The 26,474-nt window shown below is 45.7% G+C and overlaps 2 protein-coding genes across 3 annotated transcripts; both read right to left on the reverse strand.

The window, feature by feature from the left end:
• Positions 1–761: 761 nt before the first annotated feature.
• On the reverse strand, positions 762–9,739 carry mettl21e (methyltransferase like 21e). Of its 2 annotated transcripts, XM_066706358.1 has the most exons (5): positions 9,649–9,738; positions 9,403–9,482; positions 8,208–8,365; positions 6,482–6,599; positions 762–2,001 (listed from the first exon to the last, which is right to left on the reverse strand). In XM_066706358.1, the coding sequence occupies exons 2-5, from the start codon at positions 9,479–9,481 to the stop codon at positions 1,601–1,603; spliced, it is 756 nt and encodes a 251-aa protein (XP_066562455.1). In that variant the 5' UTR covers position 9,482; positions 9,649–9,738; the 3' UTR covers positions 762–1,600. The 2 variants fall into 2 exon arrangements, with proteins under 2 accessions (XP_066562455.1, XP_066562456.1); XM_066706359.1 differs by lacking the exon at positions 9,403–9,482 and having other exon boundaries at positions 9,649–9,739.
• ercc5 (excision repair cross-complementation group 5) lies at positions 8,422–26,421 on the reverse strand. Its single transcript, XM_066706360.1, has 16 exons — positions 26,285–26,421; positions 25,917–26,027; positions 24,126–24,301; positions 23,725–23,840; positions 23,539–23,631; positions 19,799–19,859; positions 19,321–19,464; positions 18,825–19,032; positions 17,642–18,571; positions 17,202–17,446; positions 16,124–16,243; positions 14,133–14,346; positions 13,055–13,199; positions 12,652–12,852; positions 12,176–12,260; positions 8,422–11,677 (listed from the first exon to the last, which is right to left on the reverse strand). Exons 2-16 carry the CDS (start codon positions 26,002–26,004, stop codon positions 11,111–11,113), a joined length of 3,393 nt encoding a protein of 1,130 aa, XP_066562457.1. The 5' UTR covers positions 26,005–26,027; positions 26,285–26,421; the 3' UTR covers positions 8,422–11,110.
• Between the last annotated feature and the right edge of the window lie 53 nt (positions 26,422–26,474).

Below are 26,474 nucleotides of genomic sequence, written 5' to 3' on the forward strand. Positions count from 1 at the left end.
TGCTGGCACAAAAGTCATGTACCAAATGAACGCTGTATCCTTTTTTTTTTCGGTGACTTTACTAGACTCTCCCTAAGCTGGCACACCTACGTGACTTGACTGAGAAGCAATAGAGCACATTAGAAGTTAAAATGCTTTTACTAAGGAGTTGCTGCCCGATTTATTGTTCGTACCGTAAAGGCATTTAACTCATTGACAGTAGATTGTGTGTAGGCACGGATCAGGGCACGGATTCTGCTGTTAATCTACTTCTTTGTACTCCCAGAAAGGCTTTACCAAGCCTGGGTCTATAAGCCTTTATTTATAACATTAAAAGTGTGGCTGTAATTATTGTTTTGTGATCAAATTAGAGACCGTTAATCCTTGTTTACCTAGCTAAGCAATCTGCAGTTTCAAGTATGTTAACTTGATGTGAAACCGTTATCAAGAAGGTATTGCTTAGCACCTTCGTGACCTGTTTCTTTAAGGAAGACCCCGGGCTGCTTGTCCTAAAATAGTGCCAGCCGTCTTTAAATAGAAGAGTGACCAAGAAGGATTCAAATGCTTCCTATGCGCAGTACTGCCACCTCAGAGCGCCCTGCCGGCTGTTTATTTTTTCGGATGAATGCTGGTTTTTGCAACACACAGCGAGTGATTAAATGTTAATTTATTTGTATCCAAAGTTTTGAAACAATGTACTATATGACTGCAGATTTGAGGACAGACACAAATTAAGGTGAAACTTATTTTTTCCTGATCACACACAAAAAGCAACAAGAGTAGAAAAAATAGAGCAAAACCCTTTTATTAAGCAAAACTGATTAAACAAATGTGTAGTGGAAAGCAGACCAATGAAACATCTATTGACAGTGTGTGTCTTTAGAAGTAAGATTACAGGAGTCGAATGCACAGCAGAATGGAGCCGTCTTCACTTGCTACTCAAACACGAGAATCCTTGCCAGTCAAAGATACCTGCTGTCTTGGGAAACATTGAGGCTGTCAGAACTTTATCAATTCTGTCTGCCACACTTGTCGGATCTGGTACTGTAGCAACTGTCTAATTAGTGTGTTACACTCTGATTACATTGTGCTCAATACTTTGCATTTTCATCTTTATAAAAAAGGGCAAGTTTAGTAAATGTTTGACTCCAATGTTTTACAAACAATAATGTTAAAGAATAAGAATGAAGAATGACTAATTGGGTAACCATCAGGTAACCCCAGGATAAAAAAGTGACACCTGATAGGGGCAACAGCAGAGTTAAGGAATTAAAGAGGCAGTTAAATTAAAGACCTCACAACACGAGCAGCAGGAACCTCCACAGAGAATGACGCCGAGCCATTACTCTTCCACTTGTAGAAATCATACAAATGAAGAGGACCATGAAATGGGGGTTGATAGAGAAAGACAGAAACAATTAATGGAAAGCATGTGGATGATACTGAAATTCTTTGGCCCAGTCTTTACCTCTGTATATACCCTGAATATGGGTTAAATTTAGTAATTGTATCCTAATAATTATAATTATAAAACAAAGAAGAAATAACTGTCAAAATAATAGGTATAAAATAAGCATATGTGTGGTCCCTCTAAAGCTTAAAAGACACCTCTCCCGAGGAGTCAAGATAGTATTCTTTTCCTCATGGCCTTATAGAGCTTGATTTTCAGACTGGGCAGGTTGTAAATCACTTCCAGGTCAAACAGGCTCTGGAACAGGTCGACAAATTTGTTCTCCTTGTCAAGTCGGAACCGCATGGCCCAGAATATGACTGTGTCATCCTGGCTGAGGTGCTGGAAGGTATTGAGGAGCTCCTGCAGGTAGGGGTGACTGTACACGACATCCGCGGCCATGATGTAATCGTAGTGGCAGGAATCGCGAGGAAAGTTCTTCTCCAAGTCCTTTCCCCAGGTCAGCTCGGTGACCCGTGGCGTGTGCCTGCATCGGTCTTTGGTGTTGCGGCTCACATTGTAATGCAGGTTCCCCAGGACATCTGGGAGGTCTGTAGATGTCACCTTAGCTCCTGTGAGGTCAAATGACAGCAGAACTCAGTGACATAAACATCCCTTCCATTGCAGCCTTTTAAAACAATAGGTTGCAAATGCAACTTCAGTTATCTGAAAAAGGAAGCACTACCCAAGGGGGAGGGGTTTCTGCGCACTTCCATAAGAACCCAATCGAAACGTCACTCTATCAAATCTGCCACTGGCCCCTGCGCACGTCACTCAGAACAGGTCCCTTCCCACTTCCTATTCTATAAAACGTGACATCAGTGCAGGTTCGTCCTCTTTTGGCGGGAGCCAGGACTCCTGCGCGACCTTGCAACCCTTGGGCAGTGCTTCCTTTTACAGATAACCGGGGTTGCATTCGTTACCTTCCTATCATTATCTTTCAAGTCAGAAGCACTGCCCAAGGGGGAGTACAAAAGGGATAACAAAAAAGGGGGATAACAAAATCGTCGCAAAGGAGGAGGCAGCGAGCTGATAAGGGTACCTGCCCCGAGGTGACCGCTAGGGGCCTCTGCAACACAACTACAGACAAGAGCCACAGATGCCCCTTGGGGCCAAACTGGACTGTCCAGGAGCGAGGACCACAGTCACGCTCTACCGGGGACTGTCTGCAATCAGCATATACAAAGCGGGGCTACAGAGGTCAACTCTTACGTCTTCCGTTTACAATAGCAAGAGCCGGCTGCTCTACTAGTGCATCTAGGAGCGAGGCCATATATCTACTTGCACAATATATGGCGCAGGAAATCAAGCAACTTGTGCGCTTTCCACGCATTAACGTGGCAGTGAACCCCTGATCCTGCAGGAGCGGGGCCACAGACCACTGAGTAACACACAGCTGGCTAGTCAACTGAGTAGCCACAGCTGGATGTAACAGTATATACAACATGGCAGCAGGAACATTCATGCTGCCTTTGTGCAGCACAGGAAAAACACGTTCACTGACCGGTACAGAGCATCCAGCAACACTGTGCTGTCATAACAACTATACACATCGCGGGGTGCAGGAAGCAGATCATGCACCACCATGTGACACGGGAGCAGTTGTCACCTATTAGCACAGCTAATGCAGGACAACAGCAGGCTCTACCATGACAATCAAACCATAACATTGCTGTGTGCAGGAAAACCGTTCATGCACTCTTTGCATAACATGGGAGCATTGGTCACTTGCTCCACTAGTCCAGCTAGTGAACAACTAGCCCAGATATGAACAACAATATGTATCACGTTGCAGCAGGAACATTCATGCCACCTCTGCGCAGCACAAGAGTATCCAACTCAACAGCAGCAGCAGCAGTCTCTTGCTCTATGGCACACAGCCAGAGTGGGCCACAGACTTGCTGACCAAGGAACTATATACACAGCGAGGCAGCGAAATTCGAGCACCATCAGCTGGGAACAGCGGCAGTGAGCTCCATGCTGCACAGGTCAGAACGGAGCCACAGTCCTGCTGTTTAACACATATTATATACATATATATATACAAAGCAGGGTACAGGCCAGACGCATGCACCACTGCAACACAATGCATAATGAACGAACTCTATACAGGGCGCCCTTGTAAGGCAACATGCCTGTTGGCCGCATGACAGACCCTGGGAACACATCGACAAGGCTGTCAGTAAATCCAGGAGCAGCTCGCGTGGGTGCTCGACTGGAAGGCATAGTCCGGTGGAAAGGAAAACACGGTTCAAATAGCTCCATCAGGATGCACTTAACAGGGGCAGACTGGGAGAGGAAATCAGGAGCCAGAGCCCATAGGCTACTGGGGTTCGACTGCAGCCAACACCGGGTTCACAATGGAAGGGACCGGTCCCTTCACATCCAACCTGTAGAACTGGGCAAATGTAAACGGCGAGGCCCAAGCTGCAGCCGCACAAATGTCTGCCAAAGGGGGCGCCTTGAAAAAGGGCCCAAGATGTGGCAACACCAGGTGTTCAGGCCCCGGGGTCCCGGTGGACTCATAGGCCATGGTAATGGTGTCCACAATCCAATGCGACCCTAGAACCATCTCCCGCAAAACGGACACGCGATGGGTGTATGGACAGGGAGTGTAACTCGCTCACGTGTTTAGCAGAGGTGGTTGCCAGCAAAAATGCAGTCTTAAGTGACACCAGCTTCAGCTCAGCTGAGTTGGCTCAAATGGGGCTTGGGAAAGTGTGTCCAGCACTGCATCAAGGCACCATGCGGGCACCCTTTAGAAACTCCACAGCCAAGAAATGAGACCCAGGGGGCTTGCCATCAATCTGGACATGACATGTAGAGATGGCCACCAGATACACTTTGAGCATGGACAGGGACTTGCCCTGGTCCAACAGCTCCTGTAGAAATTGCAATATGACCCCGATGGGGCAATTAGTTGGGTCTTGACCGCTGTCTTGGCGAGAGCTCCCTCTACGAGGTCGCAGTATTCTTCCCGCAGGTGGACGTTTAGCACCTGGTGCCAACTGAATAGTGGCTACTACCGCGTCTGACAGACCACAGGCAATCGCGAGCCTGGGTGGGGGCTGTTGCCAGGCAGTCCCAGGTGGCTCTCAGGTCATCCAGGAGGTCCGGCAGCAGCGGGAGGGCCCGTGTGGGCTGCGGCCGGTGCTCTGTCTCGAACATGGAGCGTGGGGGGGTGGGGTCAGAGGGCCAGGGGATCTGCAAGCAGTTCACGGCCCTCTGGATCACCGCCCAAAACTCCCGGTCCTGACTTACAGGAACAGGGAATGTGTTGTTGCTCAATGGAGTGGGGGGGGGACGAGGCCGGTTCCCCCTCTATGAGCTCTGCCTCAGACTTCAAGCCCGCGTGCGGGCTGAGTAATAAGCAGTCCTCCTCCCAGATTAACTGTCTGCTGTCCTTGTCCATATACAGGGCAGAGAGGCTCCCCTCAGAGTCCTGTGGTACATGGGCCAGCAGTAGAGATTCGAGATATGGGGGGGTCTGGGCTGCTGTTTGTGCTGCCTGCGCAGACAGAAGGGCGCAGATGTGGTCCATCCTGCGATTCAGGGGAAGGATGGCCTCATCTCTGCCTCTGTCCGTGAAGACGGTCCTCCATCGCCAATGACGTGGCAGGGAGGGGGTAACGACGAAGAGTGGGAGGGAGCCCGTGGGCATCGCTCCGGCGTTCTTCCCTGTCATTCACGTGTTTGCGCTGGGGCGTGCACCACGGTTCACGTCAGGCGGGAGGGCGTGGCTGCCGCGGGGGGAGAAGCTGCCATGGCAGGTGCGGTCACAGCAGCCGGCGCAGCAGCAGACGCAGGCAGAGCAGCAAGTGCGGGGGGCACGGCTGTCTCCGAAGCTGCGTGTCTGAAGGATGAGACGGAGGGTCTCGGGGAGAGGCGAAGATCCAGCGCCACCGAACCCCTACCGTCACTCGCCAGAGTGGGAGATCACTGGACACGGTGGCGATTGTGGTGGCGCCCGGTGGAATGGCGGACCTGGAAGTTGCAGCCAAAGGTGCATTGGCTGCAAGCGGCACAGTGGCGGGGGCGAGAGGAGCTCATCACCGAGCACACGCAGGCGTGAACAGGGAAACGTGCAGCGGGGGCGCCGGTCAGTGTTTGCACCAGGGGGCACACAACACACAACACTTGCCGCTGTGACAAGTGGAGCGCCTAGCTGGCTCACCGCTGTAAGTGCATCTCCACCCGGCAACATATGCCGAGCACCAGGTGCTGGATACAAGCGCCGCGTAAACCCGTAGGATTAACCACACCGTGTGTGCCGGGGTTTTCCGGGGACACCGGGTGACGCAGAGTCCAGAGTCCGGGGTCCGAGGGGGCCGAGGGGGCCGAGGGTAGTAGACCACCAGCCGTAGCGGGATCTAAAACCAAGGCCTGCACACACGGACAAAGAAGCTAAGCAGAGCTCGTCCTCAGTGAACTGAGATAGCGAGATCTCCTACAGCTGCAGCTGTGGGCTGTAGTGCGGGTGCGAGCCGGCGGAGGAGCACCTCACGCGGGGGAGATCTCTTACGACACACCAAGGCTTGGGCCGGGCAGCCGGGCCTCGGATTTTACTGCTGCTGCTAGTGCTGCTGTGGAGGAAAAAGTCCTGTGGACAAAAACCAACACAGCAAGCAGTCGAAATATATAAGGCACTATATAAACACGACTATTATTTTAAAAAGGCTCTTCTTGTGAACGAAGCTGAAACCAAAAGCGCAGCCGGACCTCCAGTGCTCAGACGGAACAGAATCGGGAGTAGCTATCAATAATAACTAAACATACACAAACATACACTCCTATGGAAGTGCGCCCCCCCCCGGGCAGTGCTTCTGACTTGAAAGATAACTCTCAGACACCACCTATCCTTTACAAACTATTTATTTACAAACTATTTAGCCATTCATGCAGTATTAGAATATCATCAGATAGTTATTTTGTAGAGACAGATGGTGCTGGGGCAGTGGAGGTAGACTACTGCTAAACAAACCTCAGAGCCTTTCATTGGTATTTTAAATACATTTCCCATGTCATTGACTGCAGTTATATTCTCATCCTTACCAAGCATGCTGGTGACAATGGAGACTAGGCCAGTTCCTGCTCCCAGCTCCATCACATTTTTGTCTTTTAGGTTGTATTTGTCTTGGTTGGTTTCTAAGAAATAGCAAAGTACTAAAGCCTAAAGATACATGAAAAAAAAAAAAAAAAAAAAACTGTTGCTTTTGGGGTATCTTGACAAAGTGAAATAAACACATTTTTAAAAATGCAGCCATTTCAAACTTGGTAACTTGACAATATACACTCACCTAAAGGATTATTAGGAACACCATACTAATACTGTGTTTGACCCCCTTTCGCCTTCAGAACTGCCTTAATTCTACGTGGCATTGATTCAACAAGGTGCTGAAAGCATTCTTTAGAAATGTTGGCCCATATTGATAGGATAGCATCTTGCAGTTGATGGAGATTTGTGGGATGCACATCCAGGGCACGAAGCTCCCGTTCCACCACATCCCAAAGATGCTCTATTGGGTTGAGATCTGGTGACTGTGGGGGCCAGTTTAGTACAGTGAACTCATTGTCATGTTCAAGAAACCAATTTGAAATGATTCGACCTTTGTGACATGGTGCATTATCCTGCTGGAAGTAGCCATCAGAGGATGGGTACATGGTGGTCATAAAGGGATGGACATGGTCAGAAACAATGCTCAGGTAGGCCGTGGCATTTAAACGATGCCCAATTGGCACTAAGGGGCCTAAAGTGTGCCAAGAAAACATCCCCCACACCATTACACCACCACCACCACCAGCCTGCACAGGCATGATGGATCCATGTTCTCATTCTGTTTACGCCAAATTCTGACTCTACCATCTGAATGTCTCAACAGAAATCGAGACTCATCAGACCAGGCAACATTTTTCCAGTCTTCAACTGTCCAATTTTGGTGAGCTTATGCAAATTGTAGCCTCTTTTTCCTATTTGTAGTGGAGATGAGTGGTACCCGGTGGGGTCTTCTGCTGTTGTAGCCCATCCGCCTCAAGGTTGTACGTGTTGTGGCTTCACAAATGCTTTGCTGCATACCTCGGTTGTAACGAGTGGTTATTTCAGTCAAAGTTGCTCTTCTATCAGCTTGAATCAGTCGGTCCATTCTCCTCTGACCTCTAGCATCAACAAGGCATTTTCGCCCACAGGACTGCCGCATACTGGATGTTTTTCCCTTTTCACACCATTCTTTGTAAACCCTAGAAATGGTTGTGCGTGAAAATCCCAGTAACTGAGCAGATTGTGAAATACTCAGAGCGGCCCGTCTGGCACCAACAACCATGCCACGCTCAAAATTGCTTAAATCACCTTTCTTTCCCATTCAGACATTCAGTTTGGAGTTCAGGAGATTGTCTTGACCAGGACCACACCCCTAAATGCATTGAAGCAACTGCCATGTGATTGGTTGGTTAGATAATTGCATTAATGAGAAATTGAACAGGTGTTCCTAATAATCCTTTAGGTGAGTCTATAGTAAATAGTTTTCCACTTCTCTCACCCATGTTGAAATTTAGGTTTATCATCCCACAAGAGAATCTCAGCAGTGCCACTTTTTACAGATATCTTGAATCATAACATGAAACATGAAAAAGTGCTCACGCTTGACGGAGGGAGCAAGGTAAGAGTAAGAAGGATGCATCTTCAGTTCCCAGAGGATTTATTATTCAGGTCATGTTAAAAACAACACTCTGACTGTGGCAACAACAATAACAAACTGCCACAAGAAAAACCAAACACACGTACCGATGGCCACAGCACAGCACCGTAACAGTCATTTTTTTCCGTGATCTTAATCTCATAGTTGGCAAAATGATATCCCTCCCAGGCTACCGTGGTGATGATAGAAGGGCAGAAGCGTCTGCTCATGATGGCACTAACCAGCTCTGAATCCTTGGCACCCTCTGCAAACAGCCAGAACACACAGAGGGTAAAATACACACCCACAATACACAACAAGCCTGTTGCCTGCAAATCTTTATTAAATAATAAATGCATTCAACAATTTGTCATTACATTTCCATTTACAACTGCAATTTCAATATTTTCATAGACCATTTAAAACCAGAAATCTTAGAAAAATTGTATGAACAAAACTCTGTGAGGCCAGGCTGCCCTCTGTGCCATAGTTTGCATGTCTTAGAGGTGTATTATGGCCAGGGTGGGTTACTGTAAAACTACTTTTTGTTTCTATGTGTCTGCTGCCAGAAAAGCAACCAATAAATATTAGGGAAGGATGGGTTTGGGTCTTGCAGGAAGATGATGTAATTCAGGTGCAGTGCAAACTGTGTGCCCTTGAAGCTCATAGAAAGCCAAATATGTGTCCACTCACAAAACTTCCTTGAAAACCACTTTTTTGTCTAGTGTGTAGTATATTATAATACACTTGCACATATCAGAGTCTTTGGATATATTTTGCTGTTGGGAAAAATCAGCATTTGAGGTTCTGCATAATCTTTATACAGTTGTCAAAGAAACCTATTATATATTTTATGAAATGTTGCATTGTGTTGTATTAGACACCCAATCTTGCACACACCCATTTCTCTGTTCACTGGTTACAGTTTATCTCTGTGGCTGCATGGCTCTGTCCCTTTTAAATCGTGATTGCTGCTACTCCTCCATTTTGTCAAACAGCTGAGTAGGGAGTTCTACCTTGTTTTAACTTCACGCAATAAACCACACAGAACCCAACAGAAATAAAAGGCTTTCCATTAAGCTCCTCACTCTGCTACCAAACATTTAAACATAAGAATTGATCAAGATCATATGCATAGACTGTACAGTGATTATTTATTTAGCACCCTGAAAATTAGGGGATGGTTCCCAACACAACAAAATGAGTAAACAACAATTTGCAGATCAGCCAAATACCATTCTGCAAGCTCATAGAATGTACAGGGGAAAAGACAGCTAATGAAGCAAGTATACATCTTTTCACCTTCACACTTCTCCGACTGTGAACCACAGCCTGCATCGCTGCCCGTACAGGGAGAATCTACTTCACTGGGCTGGATCATCCTGGACAACAATTAAAAAACAGAGAGATAGTGGGCCTGGCTGTGCTAATGCTTCTGCCACCATCATCTAATTTCCAGACTAATGTACAGGTGGCACACCCAATACTCGTAGGGCTCCACAAGTCAGCTGGAACATCAGCCTTCTAGACAGCAGTTTTAGGACGTACCTTATTCTGTGCCGTTTCTGTTCTTGCTTTTAGTGTTGGAGCTACTCAGAGGTGCGTAGAAAAGGCACAATGCTGTCCAGCGCCAGTGACCAGCACACCACACAGCCCTGCTCACTGCCCAAGACAGGCTGCAGCAGCTGCATACTGACACAACCAGGTCAGACGCATTTAAGGGCATTATTTACAGCTTGCAACTGTCATAACAGTACTGCTAAAAAAGAGAACAGTAGTGGGCCTCCAATGACATAACACAGTAGTAATATTAATTTAAGGTCCCCCTACCTCACGGAAATGTGTCATGTTTAGATTAAGAGATCAGTTACTGTTAATGTGTTACCAAGCAGTTTCACAGGGCACAGGGCATTGAAGGGACTCCGGCACATGAAACATCCCGACCCGCAGTTTAAAGATATCAGTATTTGTATTTATTTGCTGTGGAGTCTGTCTGACAACCGTGATCTTGCAGCACTGTTTCCCCAGCGATCACTCAATGACTGCATGTTTAATGTTCAAAAGCAGAACAGAAAACTTAAAATGCCTTAGCTGACCCATGGGTGTTTATAAAAAGGGCAATGAGCTCATTTGTAATACAAAGTGTATGGCTCACTGCTTACAATCCTCACCAGAACCAGAGTAAGGCACTTTAGAAATAGACAAATAACAAATGATCCAAATAGTTTTCTGGAAAGAATTAATCTTGGGGTACAATGGAGGTCTTCCAAGCACTTATAAATAGCTCAGACTGCGAATGCCACATATTTCTGAAGAGTGGCAGACTGTGACTGAGGTGGGCGAGCCTGGCACTGGATTAACAGGCACATACTGGACAGAGCAACAGTATAATCCCAAAGCTAGATTGAATTCTTTGAAAAACAGCCACAAGGTTTTCATATCCAGCTGTTATTGGCATATCAAGTCACAGATGACTGGAAACGTACACTATATCCAAACACAAACCTCCCCTGAAAACTCACAATTAAGTACAAATAAGTACAAAGACTGGCGTATAATATATATGATTACACTGCAATGACATGGCTCTGCTGAAGTTACATAATCTGATTTGTCTTTACAGCAGTGTTGGGTGAGTTTCACATTATATATATTAAATAAACACAAGAGACAAAACACAAACATGATAAGGTTAAATTGTCACCAACTGATCAGTTTGAACATTTATAAACGATTGGCAAGTGCTAATATGTAAAAGGTCGAGACCAGAAGTCAATCATTTAACAGTGTCTTCCTGTGCTGCACCTGCCTTACTTAATTTAATTAGGTGAAGTGTGTCTTCAAAACCATGTCTAAAAGGCAAAGGGATTTGTGTCTTTCACAGACATTTTTCTGTTACTATCTTAAAAACAAAATGCATATACACCATGAAAACATTTGCATATTTCATATCACAAGTTAATAAATACAGACGTTTCCCTTAGTGATCCATTCCCCACAAAACCACCATTCAGACTTTCCTCTTCTTCCTCCCTCTGGACGCTGTCTTTCCTCGGCCCCTGTGGTTGTGAAAAATGGATTGCGCCGTGACCAGAGTGACCCGACTGTCCCCGTCGCTCTCCTCACTCGAACTGCTGCTACAGACGGCTCTGGGAGGACTGAGGCTGGCCTGAGGCACAGGAGACCTGTCTTTCTGTGCCCGAGACACTGACTGTTCTTTCTTCAAGTCTGCCGTCTCTCCATCCAAGTCTTTCCCCAATGGCTCAGGCAGCTGGGAGTTTGCCTCTGAATACAAGAAGCCCCCTCCTCTGACCGGCGTCTCCAGGGGTTCCTTGTCTTTCGACCCAGACTGGCGTTTGTTGGGCCTTGCCCTCCCCACGGTGTTCGTCCCTTTCCCTTTTGTTGGAGTGGGGTCCTTCCCCTGAACGGTCCCTTCTTTTTCCTCCTCCTCTGCCTCCTCCTCCTCTCCACGCTCCTTCCTCTTGAGGCATGTGACGGCACGACGCAGGCGCTGGCTCTTGATGGCCTGCCTCTCTTGCTGCTCTAGCCTGAAGAAGGAGTCGATACGTAGCTGGGTCTGAAAAGGAGAGCATGCATTCACTGTTGAGTTGGGTTGACATATCTTCAGAACCACCTAGTCCTGACTTATTATTCGAAAGGGAATATGTTAACACTTGACCCTTATATGCCCTGGAGAAATGGCCCACTGGATCCTAGCATCTTGGTTATGTGGGTGATAATCACAGAAGAAAAGCAATACAGGGAAGAACAAATAGCACCCCTTTGGGAAACACTGCTGAGATTATAATAATGTTCCATAAAGAGGATTTTATGATCTTGAACTCAAACGTTTTTCAATATGTCTGAACATGAAAGCAATTCTCAACCCTTCCAACACTTGCAAGTCAGTCTTTATACATGCCACTGTACTGTGGGACTTTCTGCTGACTGCCAGTGCTGGTTTAAATGATGCTTCATTTTCCTTTAGTGGAATCTATAACACAATGCATCATTTTATTTTCAAGGTGAATTACTACTGAACCAGGCCTACATTTGTTGAGTAATGTTACAATACCTGCTGGGCATTAAGCTGCTTCATTACAGGCATCAGGGTTTCCTCCGTTCTCTTCCCGTTCCAGCCAAAACGACTTTTGCAGAATGTGAGGAAGGTTAAGGAAGGTACAGCCAAACTGCTATGGCCACGTCAACAGCATGAACAGCAGGATTTCAATACAATCGAGCTTTTAAGACAAACTGAATCATTCTTTTTCCATATTCAATTTTGAACATATACATGTCTATTGAAGGAGTATAAATCCTCATATCATATGTACAGATATATTGTATAATGCTAATTTTAGAGAATACATTAAATCTAAGTACAGTTTGAGACAGACCCGATAGTAAGACACAAAGTGGTCATACGTTTACATACTGTACTCATGCCAGATTTGTGAGAAATGCTGTATTCCCCCTCATCCAAAAGGAAGAATAGCACAATGCAAGGATGAACACAGACAGTTCAAAGCAGTGAACTAATTAAAAAGATATTCTTTGATCTGCTCCGGGTCGGGCCGGCCCCAGGAGAAGCTGGCCTGGGAGTCATCCACCGTCGGTTTGAGGTAGGCCTGGGCCACGGCGGGGTTGGGGAAGCCAGGGTGCAGCAGGACATTTCGCAGCTTCTTCTTCACCTTGGTGTCGTTGGGGTTGGGCCTCAGCTTCTTATTCTTCTGAGCCTCCGTCCACCACTCACTGACCCCACACAGAAACAGCCGTCAGCACACAAGACCTACCATCATTATCCAGAAAACCGTTTGTTTTTGTATCTATGGAAAACCAAAGGTTCTTATCTGCATTTCTTTATTAAGAGATAGGTGTAGGTTTTCCTATCATCCTTCCCTGTGTCTTTTTTGCTTTCTTTAACCTTTTAAACACTTATAGAGTCTGAGATTACCAGAATTTCAGGAGAGGTTCCATTCCTGGTCCAGGGAACTCATTGAGGATCTCCATGCCAGAGATGTAGCCCACCCCGGGGATGCCCTCCGTGTAGTCGCTGCCCAGCAGGTATGCCAGGTTGATGAGCTTGCTGCGGTCCAGACCTGCAGGGATTAGATGGGGTTGAGGCAGAGCACTGGAGAAGGCCGAGGTCTCGTGGTGTGTGACAAAACAACAGCCTGCATCACTTCCATATCAGGGTCATCCCTATGTCCCTACAGTTGTATTTGTGATGAGATTCTTCCTGCGCTAAGTAAAGTAAAGGTAGGTAGGACCTTTATATGCTGCATCGTCCAACAATTAGAACAATAGCAGCTACAAAAAGACCAAGGTGACCCTCATGCACAACATTAGAAACTGCATCTCATGGCACTGTCCTGCCACTTTCCTAAATGATGGCCGTTAGGACAGCATTTTAAACAGGCTTGAAAGCTCCCGTTACAAATCCTTAGAGCCGTGCTGGGCTGTTCTGTGAGCTCACAGGATAACTGTCCACAGCACGGAACAGACACTGAACAAACATGAAGCACATTTCTCACCTTGTCTCAGCAAATACTTATATCCCGACATATCAAACAGATGTGAGGAGTTTGACTTTTCTATAATAATAATAATAATAATAATAATAAAATAGCTGATAAATCAATCAAACGCTAATATAAATAGTACAGTACTTGGATAAATGCGCCATCATGGCTTGTTGCTGTCAAATTCCTGAAGATGTACATAATACTTTTATAATTTTGTGTATGAGGTTAAAAGATTTCCCTCCATTGTTTAATAAAACTGCCTTTTGTCCTCTAGTATGGATGGCAAATATCAGCCAATCTGTGAGTAAGGACACTAGGTGAGTGATCTCACACCCCTTTAATCAGCGAACCTCAGCCTGGCATTGCAGGAGATGTGGTTAACAGAGGGTGGTAAGTTCAAGAATGATCAACTCTTCCCCAGACCGTGTCCTGAACCCAGCCTGTTGGGATTTAACATCAACAAAATCAGCTTTGCATAGTGAGAGCCCAGGGCAGACCACCGCATACCTAGCTGGTTCTGAAGATCGACATACTGGTAGTACTCCACATATTTGTTGTGGCTGAAGAAGTTCTTGTACACATGCCTCGCCCCAAAAAGCCACACGTCACTGTCGTCGGTGATGGTCCCGTTAGTCTGATCGGTGAGGTCCAGTATGGCGCACTGTGCCTCAGCCTCCATGGGAGCAACGATGAAAGGCACACCAAACAGGCGCAGCAGTTCCTGCCAATCACAGGGAAAAGTTTAAAAGAAACTGCTGACAGGGAGGGAACTGGTCAGGGGTGGGACACTGTCCCTGCTGATATGTAAATATATATATATATATATATATGTGTATGAGTTTTCCTCCTGCCTATTGTGAACATACACAGATAGTGATACTGTCAAGTCTTGCTGAATACTAACACATTTAAACAGCACCTCATTGTATTCATTCTATACACTGGCATCTAACAGAAATGCATAGTTGGCTAGGCACAGCTGCCAGTGTGCCTCCCATGCCCACAGCAGGCTTGATGAAAGATGGGAGAATGTGTGGTTGTCATCTTCCTCCCCAGGGTAGGAAAGAAGGTTACAGGGGGTCAAAACACACCAACAAACGCTTCAAACCAAATACCAGATACCAAATACTGAGAAAACAATTTGTTCAGCCTGTATTAAAAGTACATTATTCACTTGATTACCAGGAACTTGAAGCCATTAATTCTCCTCTAATTAAGCCACCAATAAAAAGAAAATACAGTGTTCATGAAAAACAAATACAGACAAAGCTGCCATGAAGCTTGAAGTGAAAACAATTCTGAGATATTCCGACTAACGCTGAACGCCCTCCAAAACAGCATCATAATGAGGGGATTGGCACCTCACATTGCGATGGACTTGCACAGCACCCCCAGTGATATCAACACCACCAGTCAGGCCACATTCACCATCACCAGCAGATTAACAGTTCTGTAACAAAGGGATGGACAGAGCCTGCCTTTAAGCAGCATTCTCCACCCACTAAACAATGGAAAGGACAATGAGTCATATTCATAATGGAGACGTTCCCCAAAGGTATCTGTCCGCTTCCAGAACAGAACCCAAAACAGCTGAAGAGCGCTGCAGCATCAAGCTTAAACATTCCTGAAGTGTTTCTATGGAGGCTGAATAGCAGCTAACACAGGATGAGTCCTGAAACAAGATGATAAATGTCTAAAATAGAACTCGCATCAGATATAAAACTGACCTTTGGCTGCTTCCTCCCTCAGAAGAGCACTCATTAATTTGTTCCTTGTCAATTCTAGGCAATTTGAAACTTAATATAATTTATAAAATGTCTTTTTATAAAATAACCTTTTGAACAAAGCTGTGACTTGCAAGTTTTCAGATATATCCTTTTAAATGGAACAAGCTTTTAAATTGCAATGCACAAAAGCACAATAGGTTGGCAGTATTTCCAGCTGGATGGCATGGCCTCCACACTGTTGTCATGAGAAGGCCCATAGCTTATTTTTCATGTTAAAAGGATTGTGTGACCAAATAACTGTGATACTATAGATGCAGGGTCAATTTCTTTGATCATAAGTCATCAGACTTTCCAACTGTAACCATTTATTTTTGCTTGTGTTTTAAAAACAAAGGGAGAATTTAATGTTACAACCAAATATTTTAACATTCTGGGTAGGAAACAACACTTCTCTCTTTGTAACCACCCTAATTTTGCAGCTGTGTCATAGTTTACAGAATATCTTTTGGCACTTTTGGAAACAAAGACAACTGGTTTAAGGAATAACTGAATGATGGGGGGGGTAATTCGTTCAACAGGTCAAGTGTTAATGATCTTATTGCTGACTAGAATCGAGCTCCCCCAGTGAAGATTGAGCCCCAAAGAATGCTTTATCCATGGTCCAGGGAATGTGTCACTTTTGACAACTAAGCCTTTCAAACGGAGCCAGGAAAATTTACGGCGAAGTATTTGGAGAGGCAATAGCACTGTTTCGACATCCAAGAGACTAACCTGGCTTTCCAAGTACATCTGCCCAGTGACGGTGGCGGCGATGCGCTCCTGCTGCTGTTTCTGGGCCTGCAGGCTGCTCTGTTGGACCGAAAGGCTGTTCTCCAGTACCTCCAGCTCCTCCTGAGGAAACCAAAGAAAACCTGTTGCTGTTCAATCAGACTCAGTTGCTCCCGGACACTCAGCTGCTTGAAAGGTTACACCAAGTTTAAGTTACAGTCTTAGCACAAAGAGTGCAAGAACCTCACTTGACACAATTTATTTGATTGATTTATATATCCATCCTGTCTCTGTCTCTAGAGACAAGCTCTATACACACATGTAATATGTGTCGAATGCTTGTATTATATAAAGGCTCTTACAATTCAGAAAATGCACAGATCATGCACATCTTAATCCATATTTAGGAGTCCCTACTCAAGGCCCCATCGCTATTATAATTAGAGGATCTACAATCACTGGAGAGGCCTCTGGAGTGCCCTTTGCAATTACCCCAGTTATACATACTGGCAGCTGCGTGTGCGAGTGCATCCTCTGACTGAACGTATTAATGCGGTGCAGACAGCTGGTTTGCCACCCGGGCAGGATTAATATTTTACCCCCTGCAGCTCCTCACAGCGGCTCTTTTGGAGTCTTCACCATTAAAGATATCCCTGTTTACGACTCAGCTTAGCATCAGAATGACTTGATTATGGATGCATGTATACATATATGATTTTCCTTTAATGTCAATAGTGCTAAGGACTAGTTTTGTCAGCTGTTCTGTGCTGTATGTCCCACTGTATCTCAGTCTTCACTCTCCAGTTGTCAAATAGAGGCTGCCCAGGGCCCACTGCACCTACTCCCTGTCATTACCTCATTTCTGGCATGAGACCTGTAGCTGTAACGGCAAGGAAGCAAGGCAGGTTGGGTGGTTATTTTGAAGTCTTTACACTACATAAAAAAAAACTAAACCCCTCTCCCCTGCCAGAAGCATGTTTCAGTAGCCCTGTCTGAGGCAACCCCTGACTTGTCCCATCTTTTAGATTGGTTTATGAGGCAAAATGTGTCTGATGGGATGAAGAGCAAAGCAGTAAAATACCATGCTGATGTCTTCCCACTCGCTGGCAGCTGCGGTGTCCTGGCTGTCTGGTTGTGCCTCAGACACGTGGTGCTCCATGCCCTCCACCTCCTCACCGCCGTCCTGCTCCCTCACAGGGAGGCTCTCTGGCTTGTTAGGAGGCCCCTGTAGTGCCTCCACAGTGGGCTGCTCAGTGCTGATCTCTTCAGGGAGCTGAGGATTAGGTGTTTCCTCCCTCTCTTCCTCAGACACCTCAATAAAGCTCTCTACGAGTAGCGAGAGGAAACAGCAACATGAGTATCCGTTGACAAATGAACATGACAGTAAAAAATAGGTGGTAGGTGCCGCTGGCAGATAAACACAGAGCGACTAAAGCCATCAAAAACATCAGTAGCTTTTGCGTCCCAACCTTTGCACCATTCAAGTGTAAAACAATCAAACCAGTAAAAGCTTGCCTTTACCTTCTGAATCACTCTCTTCGCTCACCGTGTCGAGTGCTTTGTTTTCTGAGTATCTTATTTCGGGACTTCCAGCAGGCTGGAGCAGTATGTCCTCAGAGGTCCTCTCAGGTTTGCCATCTTCCAGATTACTATCTGTGCTTCTCTTCTCGGCCTTCTTCTCAGGGGAAGAGTCAATGACAATCTGTGAAACTGCGACCCCCGACAAGTCCCCGCTGCTGCTCTGAACCGCTGTCTGTGGAAGGACAACCCTCGCCGATTCCTTTTCCAGATCTTCCTTTGTCACATCCAGACTGGAGGCGAGGGAAAGTGCCTGCTCTGTCATATTACACACTGGTTTTGCATTGTCCCCTTTGCTCTCCCCTGGAATGCCTCTTTTAAGGGGTACAGTCTCCTTTGGAGATGCATTTTGCATTTCTACGAAGGAGTGGAAAGCCTTATTCCTCTCGCTGATGGCTTCTACCATCTCTTCATCTGAGCTGCTGATGTCAATCACTTTCCCATCTTGCTGGTATGCATTTCCAAAGAGCACAACATCTCTGTTCTCTTCACTGTTATCTTCAGTCAGGGCTTTCTGGATGGCCTGCACAGTCCGAGGTGACAGTTCTCTTGCGTTCCCTTCAACCCCTCTCTCTGGTGCCCAGCCGCTTTGGGTGCCTGTGATCTGGATGTCCTCATCTGAGCTGCTGTCCAGCAGGGCTGCCTGTATGGCCTGCAGGGTCCTGGGAGAGGGAGGAGCAGCAGCATCTCTACTGCAAGAGCTTTCATCTTGGGGGGCTGAGGAGGGTCTGTGGGGGGATAGGGGGGTTTCCTCCAGACTATCCTCGGCAACAGGATGCCACAGGGGAGGCTCAGTTCTAACTGCCTTGGAGGTACTTGTCCAGGGCATAACTGGTGGCAGTTTTTTTGGATCTTTTTCTTTAGTCTTTGACCCTAAAAAAGTAATTTAAAATGTTCGTTTAATTCTTCATGTCCTTCCAATTAGCAATTTTGCACTTTAAAAAACACACCAAAATAAGTTATTTCAAATAACTTGGTATACATACATTTTACACTGACTTTCTTCTAAGTCAAAGTCCAGCTCTGGAGAACCAACTCTAGTACCAAAAACTTCTGAGCATAGGTTATCTACACAAATTAGTGTGCTGAGAAATTACTGCTGTATCATACTATATTGCGAGAGTACCTTTGATGAGGATGTAGTGGGAGGTGTCCTCTGACATAAGCCGGTGGGTCTCCATGCTCCTGTTGGAGCCCTCCTCCACACTGTACTCTGATGAGACTACCCCCGAACTCTGCTCGTTCATCTCCTTCTCCACCGTCTTGATGCGGTGATTCAGGTTATTCCTCTTTAGAAGCCCAGCCAGCTGGTACTGAGAGAAGTCCGTAGATTTCTGGAAGAGAAATAATAATAATCATCATTCAGTGCCTTTCCTTGGATATTTTTAATAGATAGCATCAGCCAAGCATCCAAACAGGCACGAAGGGTCGAATGTCCTCTTAATGTTTGTAAACTTCCTTATGTTCGTATCCATTTGAAACCTGTGGATAATATGTTGGTAAAGAGGTTTCAGATTGGATTTTAGTTAAAACTGCTGTTTATATGCATTTATTTTTTCTTAGTGGCAGACTGCAGTCTGAAAGCACAGGATGAAAAGCCAACCCATTCAGTGTAACAGTACCTCAGGGGGTGTTTCATACAGCGTTCTTCGCTTTTTGCTGAACTCCTTCATGTCCTTTAAGATCTCATGTTTCATTTCTGCAGGTAATATGGCAAATTCTTCAGAGTCTATGTCCACGGAGTTTGGGTCATCAAATATCTCTTGCTATAGATTAAGGGAGAGAAAACAATCAGCATTTAAACGCTATGTTTCAACTTTAAAGCTATTCTTTAAGATTTCTCACAACATGAAAATCTATTACTTCAATTCATGAGATCTATGTGTATGCTATTTCTTAATACCCTTAAAACATAAATCTCCCTATGGGTAATTAACTCATGTGAAACTGACAACAAATCATAAAGAATGCCCTCTTGTACAGTAAACAAAACTTTTCAGTCCCTTGTTCCTCATTATCCACCTCATATGCACAACACTCCTGGGCAGTGAATTCAGATTAAAGTTGCACTTTTCTACACTGCATTAAAAAAATAATTACCTGAAACATCCGCCTGTTGTTTGCGGTTTCCTCCCACTCTTTCTCAGCTTCTTCATCAGAGCTGTGTGAATAATGTCAGTTCTTTGTAAAGGCTTGGCCTGATAATTATTCATACAAATACATTGCATGTATACACAACTTTTTAATTGGTTGTCTACTATGACATATCTGATTGTTTGAGGTTAAACTGAACCGAAATTGATGGGGTAAGAAAACACGTTTAGGTCATTAAAATAACAGAAAGTGAGTAAGAACTGGTTCTAGATACACAAAGCCAACTGTGAAAACTAGTGTAAAGACTGAAGTGTAGCAAAGACCAAAAAGTAAATGCCTAGAAGAGACTATTTAAATATGAAGAAAAACAGAAATGAATATGTTTTCACTTAAAGGCAATTATAAAAAATGTGAGTTTATGTATAGTTAGAAAACAATAATAACCTATCATAACCATTGTTCCCTGAAAAAGAAAGACTGCCATTACCGAATGGGAAGAGCCTTCCGACCTGCCAATCAATGAAAACATGTACCAAAGCTGCCCAATAGGGGCCCTGCTGTCAGGAGGAAGACCCGCCCCCGGCGTCTGTGAAAAGTCTCCTGACTACAGCTGTCTGCCATTTCTTCGTCAGGAAGGTTGTCTGGCCGAGCAAACTGGGGTTATGATAATGACTTATCATTCCCTTTCAAATCGAAAGACAGCCATTACCAAATGGGAAAACTATACCAGAGCTGTCGTGAGTCCTGACACCTGATTTAAGCCCCAGTCCCATCATGGCAAGCATAGCAGAGCCTCACGGCGCCTGAGGGCCAGTTGTTTGAAGTACCTGGGTGCCCAAGCTTGGGTGCAGCCGGTCCACCACGTTGAGGCAGTAGAACCTTGTGAAGGTCTGTTGACTGGACCAGGTCACAGCATTACACAAGTCTTCAAGTGTGGCACCGTGAAAGAGAGCCCACGATGTGGCCTGTCCCCTTGTTGAGTGTGCTGAGATGTGTTCAGGCATGGGAAAATTAGCAGTCTTGTAGGTGAGCTGGATCGCGTCTGCCACCCAGTGCGCCATTCGCTGTTTTGAAACCGCCTTCCCTCTGGTGGTGGAACCATAGCAGACAAACAGCTGGTCGGATTTGCGGCTTTGCGCAGTCCTCCGCATACAGCACCTCAAGGCCCGGACAGGGCAGAGTGTGTGTAGTCTGCGGTCCTCTTCCAATGTATGTGGAGGGGGATGGAAAGACTCCAGGACAATCGGTTGATTAATGTGGAATGCCGACAAGATCTTAGGTAGCAAGGCCGGGTTCATCCTCAGAATAACTCTGTCATTGCTTCCTGAGAAGATCAAACAGGCTTTATCCACAGACAAGGCGTAAATTTCACTAATTCTCCTTGCCGACGTTATTGCTACAAGGAACGCTGCCTTGAGCATGAAGAAGCGGAGCTCCGCTGTGGAGATGGGCTCAAAGGCACGCCGCTACGTCCTTGCAGAACTAATTCCAATGGACACATGTGATTGAGTCCCAGGGGGAGAATATTCGAGGTGGACGTCTTGTACGTCTTTTTCCCTCATAAGCCTATTTCTCGGAACCTCATCCTGAGGGGACCAGCGAATCTCCACTGACTCTGCTGCACGCCTCATCAGCGCCTTGAACTCTGTGCTCGGGTCTGTGAATTGCTCAGAAACTGAACTTGCTTCCTCGGTCTCCCCTGTGTAGGATGAAGGATTTGAGATGTCAGAGCGAGAAGCCATGTGGGAAAGTGTCTCATCAGGCAGCGGTAGATGGAGTGGGGCCTCCTCTCCTGACAGCAGCTGCACCCACAAGTTGTTCAGCATGTGCTGCTGACTGGCCAAGGTCTACGTCACTTTCCACAAATCGGCGGAGCATCGTGCACGTAAACTCCTCCTCATCCTCTCTTCAGGAAGGAGGTGCCTCTTGCCTTCTAGAGGGAGGGGACTGGCGTGGTGAAACCCGCTGCGAAGTAGAGCACCAAGATGAGCGGGATCAGGTCCATCTATCCCTCGGGATCTCCTTCAGTGGGAGCGTGGTCTGCTCTCTGAAGAATGCCTGTGAAGAGGCGGAGAGGGGGATGAACCCCTCTCCAGGGAGGCCCTGGATGAAGACGATCGCTGCCTGGCTTGTTGTCGCGGAGACACTCGCGCTTCTGAGCCTGAAGAAGAGCGGCGGGAAAAGCTTCCACTGCGACGGCTGGAGCTTCCACTGTGACGGCTCATTGAGGCTCTTGAAGACGGCGGGGAGTTCCTGTCCCTCTTGCGGCGCATAGCCTCCGTGAAGGCTGTACAATGCTTGCAGCCTCCATCGCCCGTTTGGTCGAGAGTTTCGGCAGCCTTGACGAGAGGTCGATAGTTGGTGATAGACTGATGTCGAGGAAGGTTGGTCGTGTTGCTCTCGATGTGCCAAACGGTTTAGACTCCCGCCGGCAGAGATCGAGTCAATAAGGGGAATTCCCCGACCGGGAGATGGGAAGAGAAGCGGGCGGGACGGTCAGCCAACCGAAATCGCAGGAGACTGCTCCAGCTGGAGTAGCATCGCTTTCTCACTCCTTCTCCTTCACTCGAATCTGTAGGAAAAAATGGTACAGGAAGTAATGATCGCACAGCAGATCTCAATGGAGGGACCGAAGTCAGCTTCGAGCGAGACTCCTGCTGTAAACTTACTTCCAATGAAAAGCAAAGATCCAATAGTAGGGATAAAACTCCAAAGAGCGCAAGTAGATCATTATCCAAATAATCTGACTCCAGAGAGCAAGAGAGCACACTAGAGGTCTTCACGGGTCCAAAAATGTGCCCAAACCCGAAGAGACCCGGAAATGTGCTATCCGGAACCGACCCAGACCCATCTATTATTTGAAAGTTTGGACCCGGACCCGCGCAGAACCGAGAAATTAGGGAAATGTAATACCCGGAACCGACTCGGACCCGTCTATTATTTGAAATCTGGACCCAGACCCGATTGAACCCAATCGGCACTAGTTCATTTACAACTTTGTGTCTTACCTAATGTAACATTAGTAGCTTCTCTCCTGTATCTGACCGTGACGCATACAATCCATCCTCCTTGCCAAGAAAGTTGGTAAAATAGCATCCATGTTATTCCTCTTGGTGATTGAAAGCGCATGTCTAATCCACTCATTATTTCAGCTCAAAAGCCCACTTGCTGTCATGGTGGCAGAGGACAAACGCGACTTTGCAGCTTTGCAGTTTTTTTGTATCTCGCATAATACGACAACTTCCACTGTTTGTACTTTTGAACTATAATAACGACTGCTGGTTCAGTGCCATGGCCGCTGACATTAGCATTACTAATTTGCTGTCATCTGTGCTCTGAGACGTGTCTGCCATAGATTTTAGATACACAAAGCGAACAAACTCCAACCACGATATCTCAAAAATCGCGCCGACACCAATAATGCACTTCGGTTTACGTCATCTGTCAAACACCGATATGGCAGTTTTCACTGACTGGCAGGTCAGGCGGCTCTTCCCATTCGGTAATGGCTCTTTCGATTTGAAAGGGAACGTGGTAACCTTTAGACTGGAACAGAGCGTTTTGGAAAGTCTTCTTGTGCATATACAGGTCCTGCCATCTAGGGGTTACTAAAGAGAACTGCATCAAAGACACGGGACAGTCAGACACTGCTTGCTCTCAAATAAAGGGAACTATTAACTTCCAGTAACATGATCATAATATTTACAAACCTCAGGGATAAATCCTGATGGCAAAGCAAAACTCACCTGTTCTGCTCCTTCTCTTCCAAGGCAGGCAAAACATAGATATCATCCACTTCTTCCCGGTGGACTTTGGAAATGCTGGGCAAAGATTCCTGACTAGGAGAGGAAAGAACAGGAAACCTAGAATGTGAGATCCACAAACTCTTTCTGTTCTCCTTACAGTGTTTAACATTTCTACAGCAGACTCACCTCCTGTCGCCCAGAGCAGCCTTGATGGCCTGTCTCTTCAGGAAGGTTCTCAAGAGCTTCTCTGAGGTCTGTTTCGATTCCTTAGTAACGTCTTCCTTTCTCTGCCTTCTGAGAGCCTAAAACAAACAGCACAGTAAAGTCATCATTAGCAACAGAGAAAACCTCATGGTTCCACCTCATCTATAGCTGAATTACTCTATTGGAGCAGGAAGATGCAGAGTCTCAGACCGACTTACTAACACCAATTTACCTACTATTGCGTTTGTAGTTTATTTCAGGTACAAATCCTTATTTCTTTTTAATTTAAGCATATACTGTGAAAGCTCCAAAGTCTTTTTCAGTCCAGCCAGGTAAGGCTTTTATCAAGTAAGCCATTCTAGCATACCTCTTGATGAACATACCAGTGTCTGTTTTTTGAGCAGGGGTGCATCACCGTCAAAGACAAATATGGGCCGTATTCTGAAGAACAGCAGCTTGCAGAGGCGGTTGAACAGAGTGAGGAGGTGTGCGTTCTGCACCGTGTTCCCATCACGGTCCCTCAGTCCCTTCACGGCCTGATTCAGCCAAATGCTAATGTCTGAGCACAGCGTTAAGGGAACCACCCACACAAGGGCTCACTGGACTCGCAGGTACAAATGTAAGTCAATCTGTAAAGTCTATCACATTTCCTGTGTTCTTAAAGCATATTAATGAGAAGGAAAATTAAGTATGCCATCTGGGTATATCCAGGTTATAACAGTAAATAACTGAGAGTCAGGGGTGCACATAATTGTACTTACAGCCAATATACACTCACCTAAAGGATTATTAGGAACACCTGTTCAATTTCTCATTAATGCAATTATCTAACCAACCAATCACATGGCAGTTGCTTCAATGCATTTGGGGGTGTGGTCCTGGTCAAGACAATCTCCTGAAAGAAAGGTGATTTAAGCAATTTTGAGCGTGGCATGGTTGTTGGTGCCAGACGGGCCGCTCTGAGTATTTCACAATCTGCTCAGTTACTGGGATTTTCACGCACAACCATTTCTAGGGTTTACAAAGAATGGTGTGAAAAGGGAAAAACATCCAGTATGCGGCAGTCCTGTGGGCGAAAATGCCTTGTTGATGCTAGAGGTCAGAGGAGAATGGGCCGACTGATTCAATAGAAGAGCAACTTTGACTGAAATAACCACTCGTTACAACCGAGGTATGCAGCAAAGCATTTGTGAAGCCACAACACGTACAACCTTGAGGCGGATGGGCTACAACAGCAGAAGACCCCAGCGGGTACCACTCATCTCCACTACAAATAGGAAAAAGAGGCTACAATTTGCACAAGCTCACCAAAATTGGACAGTTGAAGACTGGAAAAATGTTGCCTGGTCTGATGAGTCTCGATTTCTGTTGAGACATTCAGATGGAGTCAGAATTTGGCGTAAACAGAATGAGAACATGGATCCATCATGCCTTGTTACCACTGTGCAGGCTGCTGCTGGTGGTGTAATGGTGTGGGGGATGTTTTCTTGGCACACTTTAGGCCCCTTAGTGCCAATTGGGCATCGTTTAAATGCCATGGCCTACCTGAGCATTGTTTCTGACCATGTCCATCCCTTTATGACCACCATGTACCCATCCTCTGATGGCTACTTCCAGCAGGATAGTGCACCATGTCACAAAGGTCGAATCATTTCAAATTGGTTTCTTGAACATGACAATGAGTTCACTGTACTAAACTGGCCCCCACAGTCACCAGATCTCAACCCAATAGAGCATCTTTGGGATGTGGTGGAACGGGAGCTTCGTGCCCTGGATGTGCATCCCACAAATCTCCATCAAGATGCTATCCTATCAATATGGGCCAACATTTCTAAAGAATGCTTTCAGCACCTTGTTGAATCAATGCCACGTAGAATTAAGGCAATTCTGAAGGCGAAAGGGGGTCAAACACAGTATTAGTATGGTGTTCCTAATAATCCTTTAGGTGAGTGTAGATTACACTACTAGAATGGCATAGGACAAACCTTGACCTAAAATACTAAAAACAAACACAAATGTAATTATTTGTATGTTTTGTCACTGTAAACAGGATACATATAATCACTGGATCCAATATATATTACTCCACCTGTACACATATTGTGGTATGTTTTACATATATTCACGATTACTGTATAGTTAAAAAAAAGAATAATTGTGTCCAAAAAGGATACCAACAGCAAGGACTTTCCCCTCCAAGGTCTCGGGGTTAATTGGCTTTCCTGTGCATTCAAGCAGCTTCCACAAGCCCTGTACTCCCATTGTACATCAGAAACGTGTTATACCTGAGAAACAATAACACAGAAGGAGCATGACACCAGACATAACTTTAAAATTACAATACATATTTACATGCCCGCTGCAACAGTATCAACAACATATTATATGAAAAACGAATCCAAAAATTCCTCTACGTGTAACTGAAACAAATCAAATACAATGTAATTCAATGAAACGGTAACGGTTGTAAACTGGTTAGTTTTCAGTGTTAATGAATTACTGTAGGCTATAATGCGAACAATAAACACAAACTTTAACCTACCCAGGTGAAGAGCAAGAATCTAAAACAAACGGTTTGCAGATTCATGTATTTTTTTTAAGTGTGGTAACCAAACATCTAACTGAACTTTGTTTCGTGGTGAAATGAACTGTCCAGTCTTTGTGTACAAGCATGACACACTCTTGGTGTATGTGATATAACCGCATAAACTTTCAATATGGTTGTCGCCGGA

This window comes from Amia ocellicauda, chromosome 6 (assembly GCF_036373705.1).
Source record: "Amia ocellicauda isolate fAmiCal2 chromosome 6, fAmiCal2.hap1, whole genome shotgun sequence".
NCBI lineage: Eukaryota > Metazoa > Chordata > Actinopteri > Amiiformes > Amiidae > Amia > Amia ocellicauda.